The sequence below is a fragment of the Pan paniscus genome, chromosome 1 (genome assembly GCF_029289425.2).
Source record: "Pan paniscus chromosome 1, NHGRI_mPanPan1-v2.0_pri, whole genome shotgun sequence".
Taxonomy (NCBI): domain Eukaryota; kingdom Metazoa; phylum Chordata; class Mammalia; order Primates; family Hominidae; genus Pan; species Pan paniscus.
Window position 1 is genome coordinate 159,464,846 of NC_073249.2, and position 23,713 is coordinate 159,488,558.

At 44.5% G+C, this 23,713-nt stretch overlaps 1 protein-coding gene across 3 annotated transcripts in view; it reads right to left on the reverse strand.

Moving 5' to 3' along the window:
- Positions 1 to 2,475: 2,475 nt before the first annotated feature.
- The window catches only part of IL12RB2 (interleukin 12 receptor subunit beta 2), a 92,252-nt gene continuing 71,014 nt past the window's right edge, over positions 2,476 to 23,713 (reverse strand). For all 3 annotated transcript variants that reach the window (XM_003806963.7, XM_063600472.1, XM_034967143.3), the window contains 4 exons: positions 22,742 to 22,879; positions 16,206 to 16,296; positions 12,778 to 12,877; positions 2,476 to 7,370 (listed from right to left, as the gene is read on the reverse strand). In XM_003806963.7, the coding sequence (XP_003807011.5) occupies positions 6,828 to 7,370; positions 12,778 to 12,877; positions 16,206 to 16,296; positions 22,742 to 22,879 (872 nt within the window). In that variant the 3' untranslated portion in view covers positions 2,476 to 6,827. The remainder of the gene's footprint in view (positions 7,371 to 12,777; positions 12,878 to 16,205; positions 16,297 to 22,741; positions 22,880 to 23,713) is intronic.

Below are 23,713 nucleotides of genomic sequence, written 5' to 3' on the forward strand. Positions count from 1 at the left end.
GATTTTTATTTATTTTTATTTTTATTTTTTGAGATGGAGTCTTACTCTATTGCCCAGGATGGAGTGCAGTGGCGCAATCTTAGCTCACTGCAACCTCCGCCTCCCAGGTTCAAGCAATTCTCATGCCTCAGCCTCCTGAGTAGCTGGGATTACAGGCGCCCACCATCATGCCCAGCTAATTTTTTTTTTTTTTTTTTAAAGTAGAGACAGGGTTTCTCCATGTTGGCCAGACTGGTCTTGAACTCCTGATCTCAAGTGATCTGCCCACCTTGGCCTCCCAAAGTCCTGGGATTACAGGCATGAGCCACCATGCCTGACCTGTTGCAAATATTTGTGTGTGTGTCTGTGTGTGTGTGTGTGTGTGAGAGAGAGAGAGAGAGAGAGAGAGTTTTGCAAGGCTTTAATCTATTTTGGAAATTCATTCTAATCAGGCTGTGATGTAATGATCCAGTTTGTTTCCATCAGCCAGCAGATTGATTGAATTGCTTATCTTTTTCTAGGGTGGGAAGAAGACCCTCTGATCTCTTGAGAGGTGCTTTACTCATGAGGGTTCACCTGTAAGCCTTTCATAGAGGTGGATAATGTGAACTTCCATGAGTCCTGCAAGTTAGGAAGAGGAAAACATGCCTCCTTTGGAGGGCTTGAGTGGTGCTATTGGGACAGGTGACAACTGCATTAGATGCAAAATTTTTAATTTAGATTAAAAAGAGTAGAACCTGGTGGAGAAAAACCAAGAATCGTACATGGGGAGCTGACTATAATAGAATGTGCCTAGTTTGGCATTGCTTTCACAGGTCTCAGGGGATTGGTGACTTAATGCTGAAGCTGAAAGGCTATTAATGGAAGCTGAAAAATTGGGATAATGTGAAGAGAAGGAAGAGAAAAAAACTAACACTAGTTTAATTTTCCTATTGCCTATAAGGTAGGCAGAAACCCAGAAAATAAAATCTCTGGCTTCAGGGAAAGAGAGGTCCTTCAAAGATACTCATGGTGAGGATCTCACAGTTGATGGTGAGGATTTCCGTGAATTCATTAAGAATGAACTCAAGGGCTGGGTGCGGTGGCTCACACCTGTAGTCCCAGCACTTGAGGAGGCCGAGGCAGGCGAATCACTTGAGTTTAGGAGTTTGAGACCAGCCTGAGCAACACTGCAAAACCCTGTCTCTACAAAAAAATACAAAAATTAGCTGGGCTTTACTCTCAGACCACAACTAAATACAGAAGAAACTTCTGTGACCAGATGGTGGACATCGGGGGTGTTTCCCCGCACCAAGCAGCAGACGTCATCTGGGTGTCTTCTAGTTCAGTGCCAACACTATTCTGGGTATTGGGAACCCAGAGATAGTGTCAGATCCCACAAGTTGCGGGCTCAGTCCCCAAGACTGTCCCACTCCCACCGGTTGTAAGTCCAGCCCCCTGGAACTTCTGACCGATCAGCTTCAAGTTGTTCCCACAGCCCCCTCTTTGGGATTGATTAATTTACTGGAGCAGCTCACAGAACTCCGAGACACAACTTTGATTGGTTTATTCCAAAGGATACAGATAAAGAGATACGTAGTGCAAGGAATGGGGGAAGGGGCATGGAGCTCCCATGCGCCACCTTTTAGGAATCTCCACATGTTCAGCTATCTGGACGCTCTCACGCTCTCTGAATCCAGTCCTCTTGGGTTTTGCTTTTTGTTGTCTTTTAAGACAGTCTTGCCCTGTCGCCCAGGCTGGAGTGCAGTGGCATGATCTTGGCTCACCCCAACCTCCACCTCCCTAGTTCAAGCGATTCTCATGCCCCAGCCTTCCAAGTAGTCGAGATTATGGGCATGTGCCACCATGCTTGGTTAATTTTTGTATTTTTAGTGGAAATGGGGTTTTTGCCATATTAGCCAGGCTGGTCTCGAACTCCTGGCCTAGAGTCATCCACCCACCTCGGCCTCCAGAAGTGCTGGGATTACAGGTGTGAGCCAACCACACCTGGCCCTCTTGGGTTTTTGTGGAAGCTTCATGACATCAGCCTTCCTTCTCCCAGGGTATGGGTGGGACCCTCTCATGGGAGGGTCTTAAGACTCACAATTGGAAAGGCAGGGGAATGTTAGAGTGAAAGGAGGGTAGGAGAAGGTCAGAGGCCGGTCCCTGAGGCCTGACACACCCAACATAGCAAAAGACTAAGGAGGGCTACGGGAGTTATTGTTATGGGACATCCATAACAATGGATGGAGTCCCCATCGAGACCCCAAGAGGGGATTCTTGGATCTTGAGCAAGAAAGAATTTGAGGTGAATCCACAGAGTAAAGCGAAAGTAAGTTTATTAAGAAAGTAAAGGAATGAAAGAATGGCTACTCCATAGAGCAACAGCGTGGGCTGCTCAATTGAGTATACTTACAGTTTTGTTGTTGTTGTTGTTTGTTTGTTTGTTTTTTTGAGACAGTCTCGCTGTGTTGCCCAGGCTGGAGTGCAATGGTGCAATCTCGGCTCACTGCAACCTCCACCTCCCGGGTTCTAAGCGATTCTCGTCTCAGCCACCTGAGTAGCTGGGATTATAGGGGCATGCCACTATGCCTGACTAATTTTGTATTTTTAGTACAGATGGGGTTTCACCATGTTGGCCAGTCTGGTCTGGAACTCCTGACACCTCAGGTGATCCACCCACCTCAGCCTCCCAAAGTGCTGGGATTACAGGCGTGAGTCACCATGCCTGGCCTGAGTTATTTCTTGATTATATGCTAAACAAGAGGTGAATTATTCATGAGTTTTCCAGGAAAGGAGTAGGCAATTCCCAGAGCTGTGAGTTTCTCCCCCTTTTAAACCCTATAGGGTAACTTTCTGACATTGCCTTGGCATTTGTAAACTGTCATGGAGGGAGTGTCTGTTAGCATGTTAACATATGCATATTATATGCTAATTATATGCATTATAATTAGCATATAATAAGCGTGAGGATGACCAGAGGTCACTTTCGTCACCATCTTGGTTTTGGTGGGTTTTGTTTGGCTTCTTTACCACAACGTCTTTTATCAGCAGGGTGTTTGTGACATCTTGTGCCAACCTATCTCATCCTGTGACTAAGAATGCCTAACCTCCTGAGAATGCAGCCCAGTAGGTCTCAGCCTTATGTTACCCAGCCTCTATTCAAGATGGAGTTGCTTTGGTTCAAACACCTCTGACATCAGGAGCCCGCAACCATGGATGGAAACCAATATATATCATTATAAGACCACAAAATTGCAATTTTCCTGAGGAATGAAAGCCTAGCTGTATGTTGGTGAGTATCACCTAGATCTGGTGAACCTAGTAACTTGGTCTGGGGTTTTTACTAGTGGTGGGGGGCAGGGGGTAGAAGGGCAGATTGTGAAAACCGCTTGGGGCAATGGCAGAACAGAGTTACCCATCTTCTGTCATTCATGGAAAGAGGACACCTTATCTGGCAGAGTGAGCTGCCAAAGACATGCTCAAATACGTCTTTAAAATGAGAAACACCCCTCCATGCATCACAATGGTGCTGTCAACAAATGGGAGAGAATGGGGTTTGGGAAGGAAAATGAACGAATGCAAACAATTGTTGCAATAAGGAGGAAATGGGCACAGATGGGCTGGCTTCTGGAATAGAAAGAATAAGACAAAGCAGTGGCAAGTGATACCGCTGCGAAAAGACAATCAGTCTAAGCCAAAGGGAAAAGTCAAGCTGGGAACTGCATCAGGCAAAGCTGCCTCCATTTTATTCCCCTTCTCCCCTGAAAAACTGCATACTTTCCTCACAATTTGCCTACGAGGGCTTCAAGATCTTTACTCTAAAACAGTTCTGTTGAATTTCACCATAGCTGATCTTCACAAGTGTGGGACAAAGGATACACAGAACTCAAAGTCATCCCTCTGTTCACCTGAGCTACCTCCTTCTCACCTGTAAACTGTGTATTTAGTAAAAGGCTGATCAAAACCCCAAAAGAATGCAATCTTTTGTCTCTTATTTACCTATGACCTGGAAGCCCCCACTTTGAGTTATCCTGCCTTTCCAGACCCAGCCAATGTACATCTTACATATGTTGATTGATGTCTTATATCTCCCTAAAATGTGTAAAACCAAGCTGTGCCTTAACCACTTTGGGCACATGTCCTCTGGACCTTCTGAGGGTGGGTCATGTGTGTCCTTAACCTTGGCAAAATAAAAACTTTTTAAATTAATTAAGACCTTTCTCAGATACTTTTGGGTTCATGATGCTTACTTTTTTATTGGTAGCTACTATGGACCAGGCATGATGCTGGTGCTGGGGAAACACTGCCAAAGTTCCTGCTTTCAAGTTGTCTGCAGTCCAACAGAGAAAGTAAGTATATGGAAATCACGCTGAGGAGGCCTCAGCATCCTTAGGAGTCTTTAGGAGTCAAGGAAGGATTCCTTAAAAAAAAAAAAAAAATTCTTTTTTTTTTTTGGGAAGACAAATGAGGACTGCAGTATCATATGAGACTTTAAGGGAAAGAAAATGATGGGGAGGTTAAATGGGAGACTTGGTAAAATGGGGTGTTGTAGACACAAGGGAGGGGAGGAGAATAGTGGCTGAGATGGATGAGAGATAATCAAAAGGAAACCAAAGACAGGAAAAACCAGGTATTGTAAGAAAACAGTGAAGTTAGCTCCCATTGCCAAAAGATAATAGGTTGTTCTGCTTCTGAGGAGGTGGCCTTGTCTGTCATGGTTTGTGCCAGTCAAGGGCATGTCTGTCACGGTTTGTGCCAGTCAAGGGCATGTCCTGGGTACAGGCAAGCTACAGTGATGCTGAGAGGAAAGGAACCATTGGGGGTGCCGCACAATAATAGCTAAATAGAGTGGAATAGAAATAGAAAGGAAGGAACTTTTCAAAAAAAGCCTGAGAAAACTATAGGTGTTAAGTTTGGAATTTCAGGAAACAAGGATGTATCAAGAGTTCCAACCTGAAGAAGCAGAGCAACTGTCCATCGCTCAGTTTCTAGAGCTCTGAGGGAAATCTGGAAAACCTAAAGCCCGAGAACAGTTATTTCTACAGGACTGGGGTATGCATGGACAAGTTTTTAGTTCCGCACGTTAGGCAAGAAGTACACATTTACAACAAGTACTTTGTTAAATGAAAATCCAGACGATGATGGGGAAGCCATCTCAGTTCCAGTGTTCATGTGGGAAGGGGTAGGGGGTGGACCCCAGGCTTGACAGGAATTTAAGAAAAAGTATTTTGGATCTTTTATCCTGTTCTTTAGGGAAGAGCATTATTAGCAGTTTAGACCAAGACTTCTCCACTAGTTTGACAGAAGTGCCTATGGTGAAGAGACAGAGGCAGCAATGGGCTAGGGAGGGTGGCAAGCCAGGGGCCACAGCTTTAAAGAGCAAAACATGGATCATGTTCCAAGTCCATGTTGTGGAAAAGAGAGTTATCTTCCAGGCTCAACTTGAGCTGGCAGAGGACCAGCTCAATATCTTCTCCGGGAATGAAAGCTGTGCCTTTGGGAACAGGGGACAGACAACTTCTGAGGACAACCTCAGAGGTTGGGGTCTTAGACCCTGAGACAGCCCTGGTCCTGAAGGCAGGGCCTGCTGCAGCAAAAAGGAGAGGAAACAAGGGGTCAGGGAGCCTTTGGTCTAGCCCTTTACAAGACACCCGAGATTCAGAGGGGGAGGCTGGGTTGCCCAAGGTACTATGGTACTATGGTGAGTTTACAATATAGGTCTTCACCATCCAGCTGCCCTTGATTTGCTGAAAGAGGATGAAGCCAAAATAAAACAATAAACCAGCAAATCTAGGAAAAAGGTACATTCTTTTTTTTTTTTTCTTTTTTGAGACAGAGTCTTGCTCTGTTGCCCAGGCTGGAGTGCAGTGGCTCACTGCAAGCCCCACCTCCCAGGTTCATGTCATTCTCCTCCCTCAGCCTCCCGAGTAGCTGGGAGTACAGGCGCCCACCATCACGCCCAGTTAATTTTTTTAAAAAATATTTTTAGTAGAGATGGGGTTTCACCATGTTAGCCAGAATGGTCTCGATCTCCTGACCTCATGATCCGCCTGCCTCAGCCTCCCAAAGTGCTGGGATTACAGGCATGAGCCACCACGCCCGGCCAGAAAAAGGTACATTCTTAGACTTCTACAAATGAGACCAGTCATGACCACCTTGGGGGCCCTTTTACATTGGTGTTTACCAGTGTCTTTTATGTCTTCATCTATAGAACTAGTTTGATTTGTTTTGAAGGCTCTCAATAATCTAGGAGCCATCTAGAGCTGTGCACTCCAATACAGTAGCCACTAGCCATGTGTGGCGATTTAAATTTACAATCAAAATTTAATTCCTCAGTCAAGCTAAACACATTCCAAGTGATTAACAGCCAATGTGCCTAGTGTCTGATGTACTGGACAGTGAGTGCAGAGGTAGAACACTTCCATCATCTCAGGAAGTTCTGTTGAACAGTACTGATCTGCTGTGTACAGCCTGCTGTGTAGCAGGTGCTTTAGAAATAGTCATTGCATGAATGGTCCTCTAGACTGTATGCCATTACTACTAAGAGCTGTGGTTTCTACTCTCCTCCTCATTTCCCTTTCTGGCCAGCATACCAAGAAAGTTACTAGGAATTCAAGTTGGAGTCTCTAGGTCCACACAGTGAAGGATGTAATTTTAAGGCCCTGGGAAAGGCAAGATGAGGCATCTGAGTGAAGACCAACTCCCAGTTCCTAAGACTCCCCTAGAGCTGGCTTGCCTGTCCTCTAGCTGCAGCCAGATCGATGGTGGCACCCAGAGATGACAGCTGCTGGAGCAGGGGCTGGGGGAATTGGGGCAGGCTGTGCTGGTTGAGGGCACACTGACGTTAAGGCTTGAAGCCTCACCACTCAGAGCATGAGGGAGTCACACCTCATCTTTAACTGATCCAGAGTCAGCTTATCACCACAGGAGAAGGTGAGTGGGTGAAGAGAACTTGAGGGGAAAACAGAAAGGGAGATGTGCTGAGGCTCCAGTTCTTCCAGAGAGTCAGCGAGAGGCGCCTCATGTGAGGGGAGGTCATCTATGTTGGAGGGTAAGTAGCCATCGTGGGTGGGAAGGTCACCTGCTGGGAGCACCGTCCAGGGACAGGCTGGGTTTTCTGGCTTTGGGTCTGAGCCCCTGCTCTCCAGCACCTTGTACAGATCCACCAGTTGTCTGCTTTCAGCTTGGAGAGCTCTTGGAGGTGGTGGGCTTGAGGCACTGTGCATCATGTCTTTCTCAGAGGCCTGATGACCTTGGATTCCTTTTTCCCTTTGTGGCCAGTTGGAGCAGGGGGGACGTCTGAAAACTGGGGTCACTTGATGAAGGACTTCACTGATGACCAGCGGTTCAGGATCTTCAGGCGTGGGCCAGTCTATCAGGAGCCTGTCCAAGGGCAGCTGTGTCTTCTCCTGAGAGAAAGGAGGAGGAAGAGGCTCACACTGCTGTAGAAGTGACCTTCACAACCTATTTCTCCAGGGTTCCCAAAGGCCTCACAACCTGCACTGTCTCCTCAGCCCTGGCTGGAACATGGTGGGCACTGGAGTTTGCGAGGTAAGAGAAACAGTTAACATTGTTGGGGAGGCAGAGGGGCAGGAGCCGGAGACTCCTCTCAACCCCCAGCTAGTGAGTGATTCACTGCCCTGCTCAACCTTCAACCTGTTTCTTTCTTTCTTTTTTTTTTTTTTTTTTTCTTGAGACGAAGTCGCCTTCTGTCACCCAGGCTCAAGTGCAGTGGTATGATCTCGGCTCCCTGTAACCTCCGCCTCCCAGGTTCAAGCAATTCTTGTGCCTCAGCCTCCCGAGTGGCTGGGATTATAGGCATGTGCCACCATGCCTGGCTAATTTTTATATTTTTAGTAGAGACAGGGTTTCACCATGTTGGCCAGGCTGGTCTCGAACTCCTGACCTCAAGTGATCTACCCACCTTGGCCTCCCAAAGTGCTGGGATTACAGGCATGAGCCACCATGCCCAGCCCCGTTTCTAATGTGAACCAAGCTGTACTACCTGCTTTTCCTCGAGGACAGAGGGCACCAGAGATGCAAAGGAAAGGCTGAGACTGCTTCTGTCTTGGGGAGGAGGCAGTGAAGCCTTTAGGATCACACTAAACAGGTGATGAAGGGACATGAGAGCTGAGCTGAGTCCTGAGAGATGTGTGGTGTTTTCCAGGTAGGGAGGTGCTGGCAAGGAGGACTGGTGTATTTTGGAACCTGCTAGTTATTTCTTATGACTGGTAACCCGAGGCTTCAGAAATAGGAGGTGGTCACATCACACAGGGCCTTTTAAGTGATGCAAGGGTGTTTGTGCCTTGAGAGAACTACCGAAAGGTTTCAGGCAAGGTAATATTCCTTGTCAGATCTGCTTTTAAGAAAGACTACTTTGGAATAACATTTTTAGAAGAAATTTTCATCTTTTTTTGCCTTTAGCTAATTTTGTTTGTAACAGACTAAATTAGCTTATACTTTTGTTACTTAATTAATTCTCTCACTTATTTTCTCTCAGCATTCTGCCGGTGACCAGCTCTTCAATGTCCTATCTCTTTCCTTTCCGAACTTGCTGCCAATTCCTGAGTCCAAGTCCTTGGCACTTTATTAACGTTTTTAAAAAACTGGGCTTTAATTGGGGTCTCTTTGCATCCTAGAAACAATCCTACACACTGGCTGCCTGATCTTTCCCAAGCAGAGGGTCCAGAGCCTCTGCTGACTTGGCTTACATGCACAGTCAAGATTCCAGCATTGGCCTGGCAATTGGTTCCTGCCCTTCCTCCACCTCTCTGTCTTTCTCTTCAGAAGCTGCTCTTTCAACCACTGTCCCGGTCTTACTAATCATGCCCTTCTCTCAGTGCCCCACACACTTTTGCTTCCACTGCCGGCCTTCACCCTGCTTGTGTGTGCCTCCCACTGTCCCCTGCTTCGTGCCTTCTCCTTCCGTGAGGCCCCTGGTGACTGTTCCTTCCCCTGGATGCCTGTTCAGTGAAGAAACCACTGTTAGGTTCTTGGCATGTGATACTTTGTGCTGTCACTTTTTTTACATGTCTGTAAGCCATGTGTGCACAGGGACCATGTCTTACGGGAGGAGTAGGATGACAAAAAATAGCCGTGGGACAAGGCACACCCTGGGGACTAGTCCCAACTCCAACACTGTAGCCTGGGAAAAACCAATCAACCTCTCTGGGATCTCAGTTCTCTCATTTGTCCAGTGACAAGTTGTGCAAGAGAGGTTTGGTCTGGATCATCTTCTTACATCCCCTCCCTTGCCTTGGACATGGCAAGTGTCAGGAAAGTGAACAATGGCACTGTCTCAGAACAGATTTCCACAAAGGGCCCCGCCAAGCTAGAGGATGTGTGTTTGCGTTTCACTTCGGGGAGACTGCTCTTTTCTGATCACTACCCAAACTGGCCCTGGCACGTGGGTCTGGCTCGGAACACAGCTGGCAGCTCTGGGAAGCTGAGCTGCCAAAGTGCTGCTACCACAGATGTGGGAAAGATTACACCCTGTGCGGAAATGGCTTGTCGTTTTCACAAGGTGAGGTGTTTGCTCTGCCGTCAGGAGAGCAACTCTCAAGGCTTTTACAAAGCGGGCCCTCTGGCTGCCAAGTCCTCGGGGGCAGGCCTCTTAAACCACTGTCAGTTCAGGAACCTCATGGACACTATTTTAAGCTTTTACAAGCTAGATAACACTCCAGCAATCCCCTTTATGATCTGGCCTTTTCCTTCAGAGCTTTAGGGCACATGGTGGTGTAGCCACATCTTAAGAAACAGTAGGGGAGGGAAGGCCTGAGAGCTCAAAGCACATTTGCTAGGAGGGGAGGACACACTATTGTGTTTCTGTTGTCTGCCTCTGCCTAGCACCTGGAGAGCAGTTTCCTTTCTAAAAACAGTCCACCTTCTTCAAGGGTCAAGCCACATGGGGTTCTAAGGCCATCTCAAGGCCTTCATCCTCGAGGCCATATTTAAGCTGCTTAATTTTTAAAATTTTCTAATTCACTGGTTATTTTTGCAAAAAAATTATATGCACACAGTTTTCTTAAGATATTCTAGGCCAGGTGTGGTGGCTCATGCCTGTACTCCCAACACTTTGGGAGGCTGAGGCGGGTGGATCACTTGGGGTCACCAGCCTGGCCAACATGGTGAAACCCCATCTCTACTAAAAAAATACAAAAAAATTAGCCAGGCGTGGCAGCGTGCCCCCTGCAGTCCCAGCTACTCAGGAGACTGAGGCAGGAGAATGATGTGAACCCGGGAGGCGGAGCTTGCAGTGAGCCAAGATAGTGCCACTGCACTCCAGCCTGGCGACAAAGCGAGACTCCGTCTCAAAAAAAAAAAAAAAAGATATCTAAAAGTTCAAAGGGACTATGTAATGAAAATTAAGTGGCCTTCATACTCTCAACCCTCTCCCTGGAGGCAACCACCAGTATCCATTTCATATGTATCATAGTGGGCTTCCAGAAATATCCTGTGCCCATGCTGCAGATGTATGAGTGTGTGTAAAATCGCCCTTATTTTTATATAAATAAACCCACTTTGGACAATTGTGATAAATATTGCTCTTTTTACTTTTAAGTATCTTGTAGATCTTTAGGCACATATAGATCTATCTCATTTTTTTAGTTTTTGCCTAATACCCCATTGTATGGATGTACCCAAAAAGTTTAATTTGCATCCTGGTGCACCTTTACATTATGTCTGAGTTTTTGCTTCTATTGATAATGCTGCAATGAATACACTTATACTACACAACTTTGGGCATATGTATACCAATTTCTATCACCTTCCTCCTGTCTTACTTTTAATAAGTCTCTTCAGCTCAGAGGTGTAGACTGCTAGAAACTCTCTCCTCACCCCGTGTTTAAAGATCCTTTAAAATGTGTAGTGCAATGATAGGCAGCATATCCTGCTTGGATATGAGTCCAGGATCCACCATGTACTCACTGACTAACATTGGGCAAGTTATGTAGTCCTCTGTGCCTCAGTTTCCTCATGCGGAAAATGAAGATAATCATACAACCTCATGCCGGGCACGGTGGCTCACGCCTATAATCCCAGCACTTTGGGAGGCCGAGGCGGGTGGATCACGAGGTCAGGAGATCGAGACCATCCTGGCTAACACAGTGAAACCTCATCTCTACTAAAAATAAAAATAAAAAAAAATTAGCCGGGCATGGTGGCGGGCGCCTGTAGTCCTAGCTACTCGGGAGGCTGAGGCAGGAGAATGGCGTGAACCTGGAAGGTGAAGCTTGCAGTGAGCCGAGATTGTGCCACTGTACTCCAGCCTGGGCAACAGAGCAAAACTCCGTCTCAAAAAAAAAAAAAATCATACGACCTCATAGAGATGTTTATGGGTTAAATGTTAACGTATGAAAATGTTTTCAAAAGTGCCTGGTACATAGAAGATAATATATCTAAATTATAATAATGAATGTATAATATTATTATATAATTATATATTATATGACAGAATATAGAAAATATATAATTATATAACCTGTATATTATATATATAAAATAGTAATAACAGCAGTTTGTATACATATATATAAAACAGAAGTTTGTGTGTGTGTGTGTGTATAGAGACACACACACACACACACAAACTGCTGTTATTATCACTATTTTTGCTGTTGTAACTTAATAGGGATGAAATCCCTCAGAGGAGACTTAAATTATGGGTCTTCTTGGGAAGAAAGTGAATGATCTTTGTCTTATATGACCCATGTGCTTTACATGGCATCTTATTTAATCCTCACAGTGGTAAGTAAGAATGATACTGTCAACTCCTGTTTTATTGAGGCTGAAACTTGGGCTCAGATAGTTGGGCAAGTTGCCCAAGAGTCACACACATAGTAAGTGGCAGAGGCAGGGGTGGCCTCTGGGCTTGATTTCAAAGGCACTAAACTATAGTGACTTAAATGCCTAAAGAAGCTGTGGCTGGGATCCACTCTTTTTTTTTTGAGTGGAGGTTGGGACTATGGACCACTGGCTTCTGGCCTGAGGAAGGGTGTGGATGACAGAACATACTTGGTAGTTGGAGAGAAGCATCTTGAGCAAGGAGTGTTATAAGGTCTTGGAAAGGGAGCCTGGAGTTGTCAAAGCCCCAGGTGATGGGAGGAATATTGACTTGCCACTTCTCTCTCCTATTTCTCCCCTTAAATGTAGTCTTCATATTCAGATACTTTCAACTTCCAGACCCTCCACCAGGGATGGCCCATCTTGCCCACTGTGAGCTTTCTCACCTCCTTTCCTGGGCTGCAGCAGTTCCCTTCACTTCCTTTACTCTCCCCTCTCTCATCTGCCAGCTGATCAACCTCTCCTTTAAAACCTTTTGTTTGCACAATGGAATGATGTACTGGCTTCTTGCCCAAACCAAAATAGTATGGGTTCTATTTATCTTTTCTATGCTTGGACAGGAAAATCAAAATCTTCAGTTCTCTTGAATTTTGGATGACTCAATGCTCAGGCTAGTACTCAACAAATGGCAAAAAAAAAAAAAAAGGAAAGTTTGCTTTCTTCTTTTGAAATAAGTTAGGTGAGGAGAACAGGAGAGCAGTTTGGTGAGAAGGGGAAAGTGAGGCATACTGAGGTATAAAAAGCTAGGGGGTTTTAGTCTTATGATCATAAACTTCAGAAGATTCCTGTGCCTGGTTTCTCTTAAGTTCAGGAATTAAAATGAGAGTGATGACTCAGTGGTAGCCAAGCGTGAATAACTTAAGCTCAACCATAGGATCTCAGCACCCAGGCTTCCTCGTAACTACAATGGAAAACTTAGATGTGGTGATCACTAGAACTCCACTGACTGACCACAGAGGAATTGTACCTTACCTCTGCAATGGGATATTTCTTAGCACAAGTGCTATTTGCTGGATCTGGAATTTCTCTGCTACACCACTGAGGTCTGAGGGCTGCTAGGAGAACAAACACCCTATAGATAAAGAAAACAGTGACATTTCCTTAGGTGTGCACACAGTGGCATGGAAGCACAGGTTCTCAGTGCAGTAACTTCAGTGTAAGGGCTGCTTTTGTATGCAAATAAAAGATAAACACTGAAAGACAAAGATGATTTATCATCCAAGACTACGGTAGTTTTCTGTAAAATTACAACACAGCCACTTGGGGTTTGCTAAATAAACCATGGAACTTTTGATCAACCTAATATTTAGCAATCTATCACTAGCCAGCTATGCATTCATTCAACAAATATTGATTGAACCCCTAATATGTGACCAGCACAATGCTACCTGCGAAGCATTGAAGATGACATGTTCCCTACCCTTACTATTTAGCTAATTAGAATATTTACAAAGAGTTTGTAATGACAGGTAAATTATGTGAACAGTTGAAAAAAAGACGGGATTCAAAATGGTATAAATAGCTTGAACACAACCATGTTAAAAATGCCAAGAAAAAAGTATTATAGGGAAATATCTGAAATATCTATTAACAGTGATTGTATTTGGCAATAAGAGGAAATACAGGTCTTTTATGATGTAGAAGGAAAAATCCTAAAAACATTTCTTATAAGTGCATGTGCCTTATTTTTTTTAAAGTTCATGAACAATATGAAACATTTTTAAAGACTTGGCTTAGATAAGCTTTGATTTTTTTTTGTTTTAAAAGTATGCTTTACAATTTGTCTAACCTTTTGAAGTAAGAGATGTGGCCATGTGACTAGGTTTTCTCCAAAGAAATATGAGCAGAAGTGTCTGTGATCTCATAGAGATCATGCAGATGAGGACAATACCTAAGGAATGGTATGCCAAAAAGATGGAAGAAAACTGAGTCCCCAAATAACTATGGAGCACAGCTGTCCACCAGTCTGGATACCTTACCTCAGGGCTGTTATATGGAAGATAAATAAAGTATTATTTAAGCCACTGTGCTTTGGGTCCTCTTTTTTTTTTTTAAGGCAGTTTAGCCTGCACTGCAACTGATCTTCACAATTTCCATGAAGAGGATGCATGTGATCCTAGTTGACTCCTTTTGAATTAAACTTTTTCAAAGTCTACCCAAAGAGAGCTTCACGTTGAAGTATCTATCACACATTAGTTCTTCAATAAATGTACAGCCTGTTAGACAAGTTCAATGGCTGGTAGAATGACTTTGAGTTAGAGGTCAAAAGACCTCTTCTCTTACTTTACACAGCATTTGAAGAAAACTTTGTATTGAATAACCAACTCATTAAAAATCTTTTCTTTGAAAAATAATACATGTTTACTAAGGAAATTCTAAAAATATAATTAAACAAGAAAAACTAAAATCACCTACAATTATATCCCCAGATATAAACACCATTAATATTGTGGTTTAAGCTGGGTGCGGTGGCTCACGCCTGTAGTCCCAGCACTTTGGGAGACTGAGGTGGGTGGATCAGAGGTCAGGAGTTCGAGACCAGCCTGGCCAACATGGTGAAACCCCATCTCTACCAAAAATACAAAAAGTAGCTGGGCGTGGTGGCGGGCACCTGTAGTCCCAGCTACTCAGGAGGCTGAGGCAGGAGAATCAATTGAACCCAGGAAGCAGAGGCTGCAGTGAGCCAAGATCATGCCACTGCACTCCAGCCTGGGCGACAGAGTGAGACTCTGTCTCAAAACAAAACAAAACAAAAATATTGTGGTTTATATCCTTGGGGCACAGAGTAATTGCCACCCAATATTCATTTTCCCCTCCTTCTTAGGAAGAGGACCCAGATTTACTAGGACGACAATGCACTTGGCTGAAGTACCACAGTTTTGTTTTCTTTTCTTGCAGCTCTACCTTAAAGGAAAGACCACAGTGTTTTTTTTGTTCTTATTGCCGTTTTAGGCTGGAGTGCAGTGGCGCAATCTCAACTTACTACAACCTCTGCCTCCTGTTCAGGTGATTCTCATGCCTCAGCCTCCTGAATACCGGGACTACAGGTGTGCACCACCATGGCTGACTAATTTTTGTATTTTCAGTAGAGACAGAGTTTCACCATGCTGTCCAGGCTGGTCTTGAACTCCTGACCTGAGGTGATCTGCCTGCCTCAGCCTCCCAAAGTGCTGAGATTACAGGCATGAGCCCCGGCGCCCAGCCTCAGTCATGTTATTTTGACTTTTATATTATATATAACCAAATTTAATGCCAACTGATATATCTTACATTTGCATCTGTGTGTATGCACTATTTTTAAGAAATGAAAGTACATATTGTTTGGCAGGCTGCCTTTTAAATGGAACATGGTAAATATTGTTCATACCATTTAATTTCTTTCTTTTTTTTTTTTTTTGAGACAGTCTTGCTGTGTTGCCAGGGTGGAGTGCAGTGGTGCAATCTTGATTCACTGCAATCTCCACCTCCCAGGTTCAAGTGATTCTCCTGCCTTAGCCTCCTGAGTCTCAGCTGGGACTACAGGCTCGTGCCACCACACCCAGCTAATTTTTGTATTTTTAGTAGAGATGGGGTTTCAACATGTTGGCCAGGATGGTCTCCATCTCCTGACCTGGTGATCCGCCCGCCTCAGCCTCCCAAAGTGCTGGGATTACAGGTGTGAGCCACTGCGCCCGGCCTGCCATACTATTTAATTTCTACATCATCTTTCATGGACACATAATATGTTATAGTACAAGATATATCAGGATTTAGTTAACCAATCCCTTATCATTGGGCGTTTAGGTTGTCTCAAATATTTTTCTTTTCTGAAAATTATTACAGTGAACATATTTTCCACTAAATATCTGCAGACATCTATAATAGAATAGGCTTGGTGCAGTGGCTCATACCTGTAATCCCAGCACTTTGGGAGGCTGAGGCAGGTGGATCACTTGAGGTCAGGAGTTCGGGACCAGTCTGGCCAACATGATGAAACCCTGTCTCTAATAAAAAATACAAAAATTATCTGGGCATGGTGGTGGGCACCTGTAATCCCAGCTACTCAGGAGGCTGAGGCAGGACAATTGCTTGAACCCGGGAGGCGGAGGTTGCAGTGAGCCAAAATCACACCATTGCACTTCAGCCTGGGCGACAAGAGTGAAACTCTGTCTCAAAAAAAATTTTGGGGGGGGGGAAATATATATATATATATATATATATTACATTTCTAGTTAGAGATTGTTAGATCAAAAGATATATTTTTAAGGATTTGACACATACTGTCACCAAAAGTGGTTAAATAAGTTTAGTCTCTCACCAGGAATGTGTGAGAGTGTCCATTTCCCTGACCCATGGCAGCAACAGCTATTATCATTTTTTAAAAGCCTCATTTACCCACTTGGTAGGTGTAACCAACTCACTTTTGCTGGAAGTAATGCGTTGAGAAAATGCCCACCATGATGATAGCAATGCAAATGCTTGGTGCCACAAACGCCATCCAATTGGCTTTACCTGAAAAGTTAGGAAATCCTGTGACTGAGTGAGTTATCGCCAATGAACATTTCAAAATCCTGATTGGTGTATGCGCCCTCTGGGCCTTACCCACAGTTCCTGGGCAGCTGTGCTCAAGAACAAGGTAAATTCACTTTTGTCTATGCAGTGCGGGAAATGGGACCCTAAGGGGACCAATTCTATGGTTCCAAGAGGAGCTCTGGCCCTACAGGGCTCCTCCGACTCACAGGGTCAGAAAGAATGGAGGTACGGAATGCAAAGTACAGTTGTGAATTGGGAGCCTTGTCTTAGTCCTGGCTGTGCCGCTAGCAGATGTGTAATCTGTGGACTTCAGTTTATTTCCTTCTTTTTTTTTTTTTTTGAGATGGAGTCTCACTGTGTCTCCCAGGCTGGAGTGCAATGGCGCAATCTCGGCTCACTGCAATCTCCGCCTCCCGGGTTCAAGCGATTCTCCTGCCTCAGCCTCCCGAGTAGCTGGGACTACAGGCGTGTGCCACCACGCCCGGCTAATTTTTGTATTTTTAGTAGAGACAGGGTTTCACCATATTGGCCAGGGTGGTCTTAAACTCCTGACCTCATGATCTGCCTGCCTCGGCCTCCCAAAGTGCTGGGATTACAGGCGTGAGCCACCATGCCCGGCCTGGACTTCAGTTTCTTGATCTATAAAATGCGAATGGTGACATGTACCTTGCTGGTTGTCATGAAGATCAGAGATGGTATATTTAAAGCACATGGCAGTGTGTCTGAATATAGGAGGTCCTCAAGAAACAGTAGCTATTAATTTTAGCAAAGTATGGCATAAGCCTTTATCTAGCTAGGGTGATTGTGAAATGTTTGAAATGTTTGAAATTGTGCGTACTCTTTCCTATGAAAAGAACTACAGCATTTTACTACTTATTGGAATTGGCCATTAATTCATCCAGCACTTGCTGAGTAGTAACCAGGTAACAGGCTCTGTTAGGTGCTGGGATACAAAGATAAATAGGACATGGCTCTGCTGTCTAAAGAAGTCATGAATATAGTATAGGATACAGATGTGTGAACATGTAAACAATAAGCCATGATGCCATGGTGATATGGTTTGGCTGTGTGCCCACCCAAATCTCATCTTGAATTGTAATTCCCATAATCCCCACATGTGGTGGGAGGGACCCACTGGGAGGTAATTGAATCATGGGGGCAGTTACCCCATGCTACTCTTCTCATGCTATGAGGGAGTTCTCACAAGAATCTGATGGTTTCATAAGGGGCTTTACCCCTGCTTTGCTCTCATTCTTCTCTCTCCTGCTGCCTTGTGAAGAAGGATGTGTTTGCTTTCCCTTCAGCCATGATTGTAAGTTTCCTGAGCCCTCCCTAGCCATGCTGAATTATGAGTCAATTAAACCTCTTTCCTTTATAAATTACCCAGTCTCAGATATGTCCTTATAGCAGCATGAGAACAGACTAATATAGTAAGTAAATTGGTACCATAGAGAGTGGGGTGCTGCTGTAAAGATACCTGAGAATGTGGAAACAACTTTGGAAATGGATGAAGGCAGAGGTTGGAACAGTTTGGAAGGCTCAGAAGAAGACAGGAAAATGTGGGAAAGTTTGGAATTTCCTAGAGACTTGGAGGGCTGAGAAGACAGGAAGATGTGGGAAAGTTAGGAACTTCCTAGAGACTTGTCGAGTGACTTTGACCAAAATGCTGGTAGTGATGTGGACAATGAAGTTGAGAATGAGGTGGTCTCAGATGGAGACGAGGAACTTGTTGGGAACTGGAGTAAAGGTTACTCTTGCTATGCAAACAGACTGGTGGCATTTTGTACCTGCCCCAGAGATCTTTGGAACTTTGAACTTGAGAGAGATGATTTAGGATATCTGGCAGAAGAAATTTCTAAGCAGCAAAACATTCAAGAGGAAGCAGAACATAGAAGTTTGGAAAATTTGCAGCCTGATGATTCAATAGAAAAGAAAACCCTATTTTCTGGGGAGAAAGTCAAGCTGGCTGCAGAAATTTGCATAGGTAATGAGGAGCCAAATGTTAATTACCAAGACAATGGGGAAAATATCTCCTGAGCATGTTAGGAACCTTCATGACAGCCCCTCCCATCACAGGCCTGGAGGCCTAGGAGGGAAAAATGGTTTTCAGGGCTGGGTCCAGGGCCCCCACTTCTGTATGCAGCCTTGGGACTTGGTGCTCTGCATCCTAGCCACTCCAGCTGTGGCTAAAAGGGACCAACATACAGCTCAGGCCGTTGCTTCATAGGGTGCAAGCCCCAGGCCTTGGCAGCTTCCATGTGGTGTTGGGCCTGTGGGTGTGCAGAGGTCAAGAGTTCAGGTTTGGAGAACTTTGCCTAGATTTCACAGGATGTATGGAAGTGCCTGGATGCCCAGGCAGAAATTTGCTGCAGGGGCGGAGCCCTTATGGAGAACCTCTGCTAGAGCAGTGTGGAAGAGAAATGTGGGGTGCAAGCCCCTATACAGGGTCCCCACTGGGCACTGCCTAGTGGAACTGTGAAAAGAGGGCCACTGTCCTCCAGACCCTACAATGGTAGATCCACTGACAGCTTGCACCATGCACCTGGAAAAGCTGCAGACACTCAATGCCAGCTATGAAGGCAGTTGGGAGGGGGCTGTACCCTGCAAAGCCACAGAGGTGGAGCTGCCCAAGGCTGTGGGAGCCCACCTCTTGCATCAGCATGACCTAATGTGAGACATGGAGTTAACCTATTTATGCCTGAGGTTGCAATTTTTTGAATTTTTGCATGAGTGAAAAATCTGACCTTGGCAATGACCTTGAGCAGTAGGATATAAACAACTCCCACATGCTTAGCATTCCAATAATGGAACACTAGGCATAAGTGGGTCTAGGCAGGAGATCATTTTGGAGCTTTAAGATTTAATGATTGCCCTACTGGATTTTGGACTTGCATGGGGCCTATAGCTCCTTTGTTTTGGCCAATTTCTCCCATTTGGAAGGGGTTTATTTTCCCAATGCCTGTACCCCCTTTATATCTAGGAAGTAACTAGCTTGTTTTTGATTTTATAGGCTCATAGGTGGAAAAGACTTGCTTTGTCTCAGATGAGACTTTGGACTTGGACTTTTGGGCTATTACTGGAATGGCCTAAGACTTCAGGGGACTGTTCAAAATGCATGATTGTGTTTTGAAATGTGAGGACATGAGGTTTGGGAGGGGTCAGGAGTGGGATGATATGGTTTGGCTGTGTCCTCACCCAAATCTTATCTTGAATTGTAGTTCCCATGATCCCCACATGTGGTGGGAGGGACTTGCGGGGAGGTAATTCAATCATGGGGGCAGTTATCTTCATGCTGTTCTCATGATAGTGAGTGAGTTCTCACAAGAATCGATGGTTTTCTAAGGGGCCTTTCCCCCACTTGGCTCTCATTCTTCTCTCTCCTGGCACCTTGTGAAGGACATGTTTGCTTTCCCTTCTGCCACGATTATAAGTTTCCTTAGGCTTCCCCAGCCCTGTGGAACTGTGAATCAATTAAACCTCTTTCCTCTATAAATTATCCAGTCTCAGGTATGTCCTTATAGCAGCGTGAGAACGGACTAATTCACATGGGATATGTATGAAAACAGGGGTATATGCAATGTCCACAGCAGTGTAGCAGAGAACAGCATGGAAAACTGGCTCACAAGTAGCAGAGGAAGGTTTTGCAAAAGGCACAATGTCAAAAGTTTAGAGTTGATTAGCTGGGCATGGTGGCAGGAGCCTATAGTCTCAACTACTTGTGAGGCTGAGGCATGAGAATCACTTGGGCCCAGGATTTCGAGGCTGCAGTGAGCTATGATCATGCCACTATACTCCAGCCTGGACAATAGAGTGAGACCCTGTCTCAAAAAAAAAAAAAAAAAAAAATGTAGAGTTGGAGGATGAATAGGAGCCAGCTAAATGGATAAGCTAACAAAGGAAGACCAGACCAGAAAAAAAAAACTATGCAAAGGCATGGAAGGAGGGAACAGCCAGTACTTTCAGGCGACTGCAGAAAGTCTGGTCTTGCTCCATAATGAATGCTGAAGTGTGTGGCAAAGGATCAAACTGGATGGGTAAACAGGACCATGTGTACCTGGCAAGTATGGAGTTTGAGTTCTAGCTTGAAGGCCCCTGGGGAACCACTGATGAGTTACAACAAGAGAAGTAATGCCAGCATCTGGAGTCTTGCAGAAAGACTCCTCTTCTGATTGAATGAAAAACAGGCTGGGAGGGAGAGTGAGCAGGAGGAGCTAGAGGCCAGAGACCTGTTAGGACCCATGAGAAGTGTCAACAGGGCTGAATAGGGAAGTTAATGGAGGTAACCTTTTTTCTACCCCATACAATCAGGAGGATCTGGCCTTCCTTTCTTTTTTAATTGAGATGGGGTCTTGCTATGTTGCCCAGGCTGGTGTGGAACTCCTGTGTTCAATCAATCCTCCCACCTTGGCCTCCCAAAGTGCTGAGATTATAGGTGGGAGCCACGGCACTTGGCCAAATCTCACGTTTCTTCAGCATCTGCTTTCCTTTCTGGACAGATGGAACAAGTTTGGAGTAAAACCAGTAGCAAGATGCTGAGTCCTTTTTTGTTTTTATTTTTTTTTATTTTTGAGACAGAGTCTCACTCTGTCACCCAGGCTGGAGTGCAGTGGTGCGATCTCAGCTCCCTGCAACCTCTGCCTCCTGGGTTCAAGTGATTCTCTTGCCTCAGCCTCCCAAGTAGCTGGGATTACAGGCGTGTACCACCGCTCCCACCTAATTTTTGTCTGAGTCCTTAATCCACATTAATCGAGCAAGTTAACTTTCTTTCTTTTTTTTTTTTTTTTTGAAACATAGTCTCACTCTGTCGCCCAGGCTGGAGGGCAGTGGTGCCATCTCGGCTCACTGCAAGCTCCGCCTCCTGGGTTTATGCCATTCTCCTGCCTCAGCCTCCCGAGTAGCCAGGACTACAGGCGCCCGCCACCATGCCCGGCTAATTTTTTTGTATTTTTTTAGTAGAGACGGGGTTTCACTGTGTTAGCCAGGATGGTCTCGATCTGACCTCATGGTCCGCCCGCCTTGGCCTCCCAAAGTGCTGGGATTACAGGCACGAGCTACCGTGCCCAGCCGCAAGTTAACTTTCATGGGAGTGCTGGGGAGATAAGAAGAAGTCTTGTCAATTTCCCAGTGGAGAGTTTCCTGGTATAGAACAACAAAGTCTCTTGAATGATCAACTTGATGCTTCATGTCACAAAGCAAGAACAGCTTGTTTTATGCTTAGAGCAGATGCAAATGAGCATTGCTAGAGAGAACAGTGTAACTTAGCTGGTGGAGGGAAGCCCATGCTAGCTGGGTCACTTATTCATCAGACTCAAATTTAATTTAAGCAACTCAAATCTGAGTTTGATTTGTAGTTCTGCCACTTACCACTTCCATGACCTTGGGTAATCTTTCTGTACCTTAGTCCCCTCACTTTAAAAAAGGCATGATAATCCTTCATTTTTAAATACATTTCATATTGAGTGTCTGGTAGGATGGGGTAGGTATAACCATGTAATTTTGGTAAGGAAATATTAGCAAAAGTATGTGTTGTAGGTTGAACTGGGTGATCCTCAAATTTGTATGTTGAAGTCCTAAACCCCCAGCCTCAGAATGTGACCTCATTTGAAATTAGGATCATTGCATATATAATTAAGATGAAGTTATACTGGAGTAGAGTGGGCCCCTAATCCAATATGACTGGTGTCCTTATAAGAAGGAGACAATTTGGACACATGGAGAATGCCAGATGAAAGTAGAGACCTACAAGCCAAGTAATATCAATGACTGCCTGCAAATTACTGGAAAAGAGGAGAGAGGCCTGGAATAGATTCTCTCTCATAGCCCTCCGAAAGAACCAACCCTGCTGACACCTTGATCTTGGACTTCTAGCCTCTAGAACTGTGAGACAATAGATTTCTGTTGATTAGGCCACTCAGTTTGTGGTGCTTCGTTACAGCAGCCCCAGCAAATTAATGTAGTATACAAAGCGCTTAACAGAATGACTGTTGCATATGCAATAGCTGCTATTATTATTGTTGATGTGATTCTCATCATTTGTGTACAGATACTTAGTAAGCGAGTACTGTGTGCTGGCCACCATGCTAGGCCTTGAAGACAGAAGTAAACAGATATCAGTCCTTGACTACAGGATTCAGAGTTTTGAGTAGGAGTTAAATGTAAGTGCATTATGTAAGGAGCATTTGGGAAGGCTTCCTGAAGGAGGAAGGATTTCCGATAAATTTTGAAACATGAGTAGACATTGTCTCCAGGAAGATAGTAGAGTGGTAAAGCATTCTATTTAGGAGAAACAGCAAGTGTAAAGTGACAGCAAGAAAGTTTTTAGTGAATTAAAGAAAATCTGATTATCTCTATACCAAATGTAATAGGAGTGCATGCCTGTGCAAGAATCCAGGGTGGACTCATCATCCTTAACACTGCCTCTCACCTTGCAGACAAAATTCCCTCTCATTTCCGTGGGAACTTTCGCCAGCAGCTGTCAGAGCTGTCATCCACAGGACATATGTCACTCGGGGCTGCAGGCTGTTTATTGGATGTGAATTTTGGGAGACTCTATAGGGAATTTCTGAAAGGAAGATAAAGGAAGAAAGGCATGTATTAAAGGATATGGCTTTTAATGTAGGCTTCTACTCATTCTTACTCTTTAATGCTTCATTTAATTTGGAAGGAAAAAGCATTTTGCTATTTTAAAATAGTCCAAATTCCTCAGTACTTAATACCTTAATAGGCCCTAGACATCGTCATTTATGGACATCTCACTCCACAGCATATTAAACAAATTATTTTTTTGTAGTAAAATCTTTTATTTTTACTTTATTTTCTAATTTTCTCTTTTTTGTGTTTTGTGGTAAAATCTTTTGAATAAATTTTTGTTATTTTGCTTTTGAAAATATTTAGCTAAAGTTAACTCCCTTTATTTCCAATGATGATAACATTTCTAGTATTTATCAGGCTTATTTGGGAGTTCTGGAGGAGAAATGTTAAATTTACAAATTGTTTTCAAGGCTATGGAACTTTTTTTTTTTTTTTTTTTTTTTTTTGAGACAGGTTCTTGCTCTGTCGCCCAGGCTGGAGAGCAGTGATGCGATCTCGGCTCACTGCAACCTCCGCCTCCTGGGTTCAAGCAATTCTCCTGCCTCAGCTTCCCAAGTAGCTGGGACTACAGGTATGTGCAACCATGCCCAGCTAATTTTTGTATTTTTAGTAGTGATGGGGTTTCACCATGTTGGCCAGGCTGGTCTCGAACTCCTGACCTCAAGTAATCTGCCTGCCTCAGCCTCCCAAAATGCTGGATTACAAGTGTGAGTCACTGCGTCCGGCCAGTTATGAAATTTTGTATTTTGTATTTTTTTTGAGATGGAGTCTTGCTCTGTCGCCCAGGCTAGAGTGCAGTGGCACG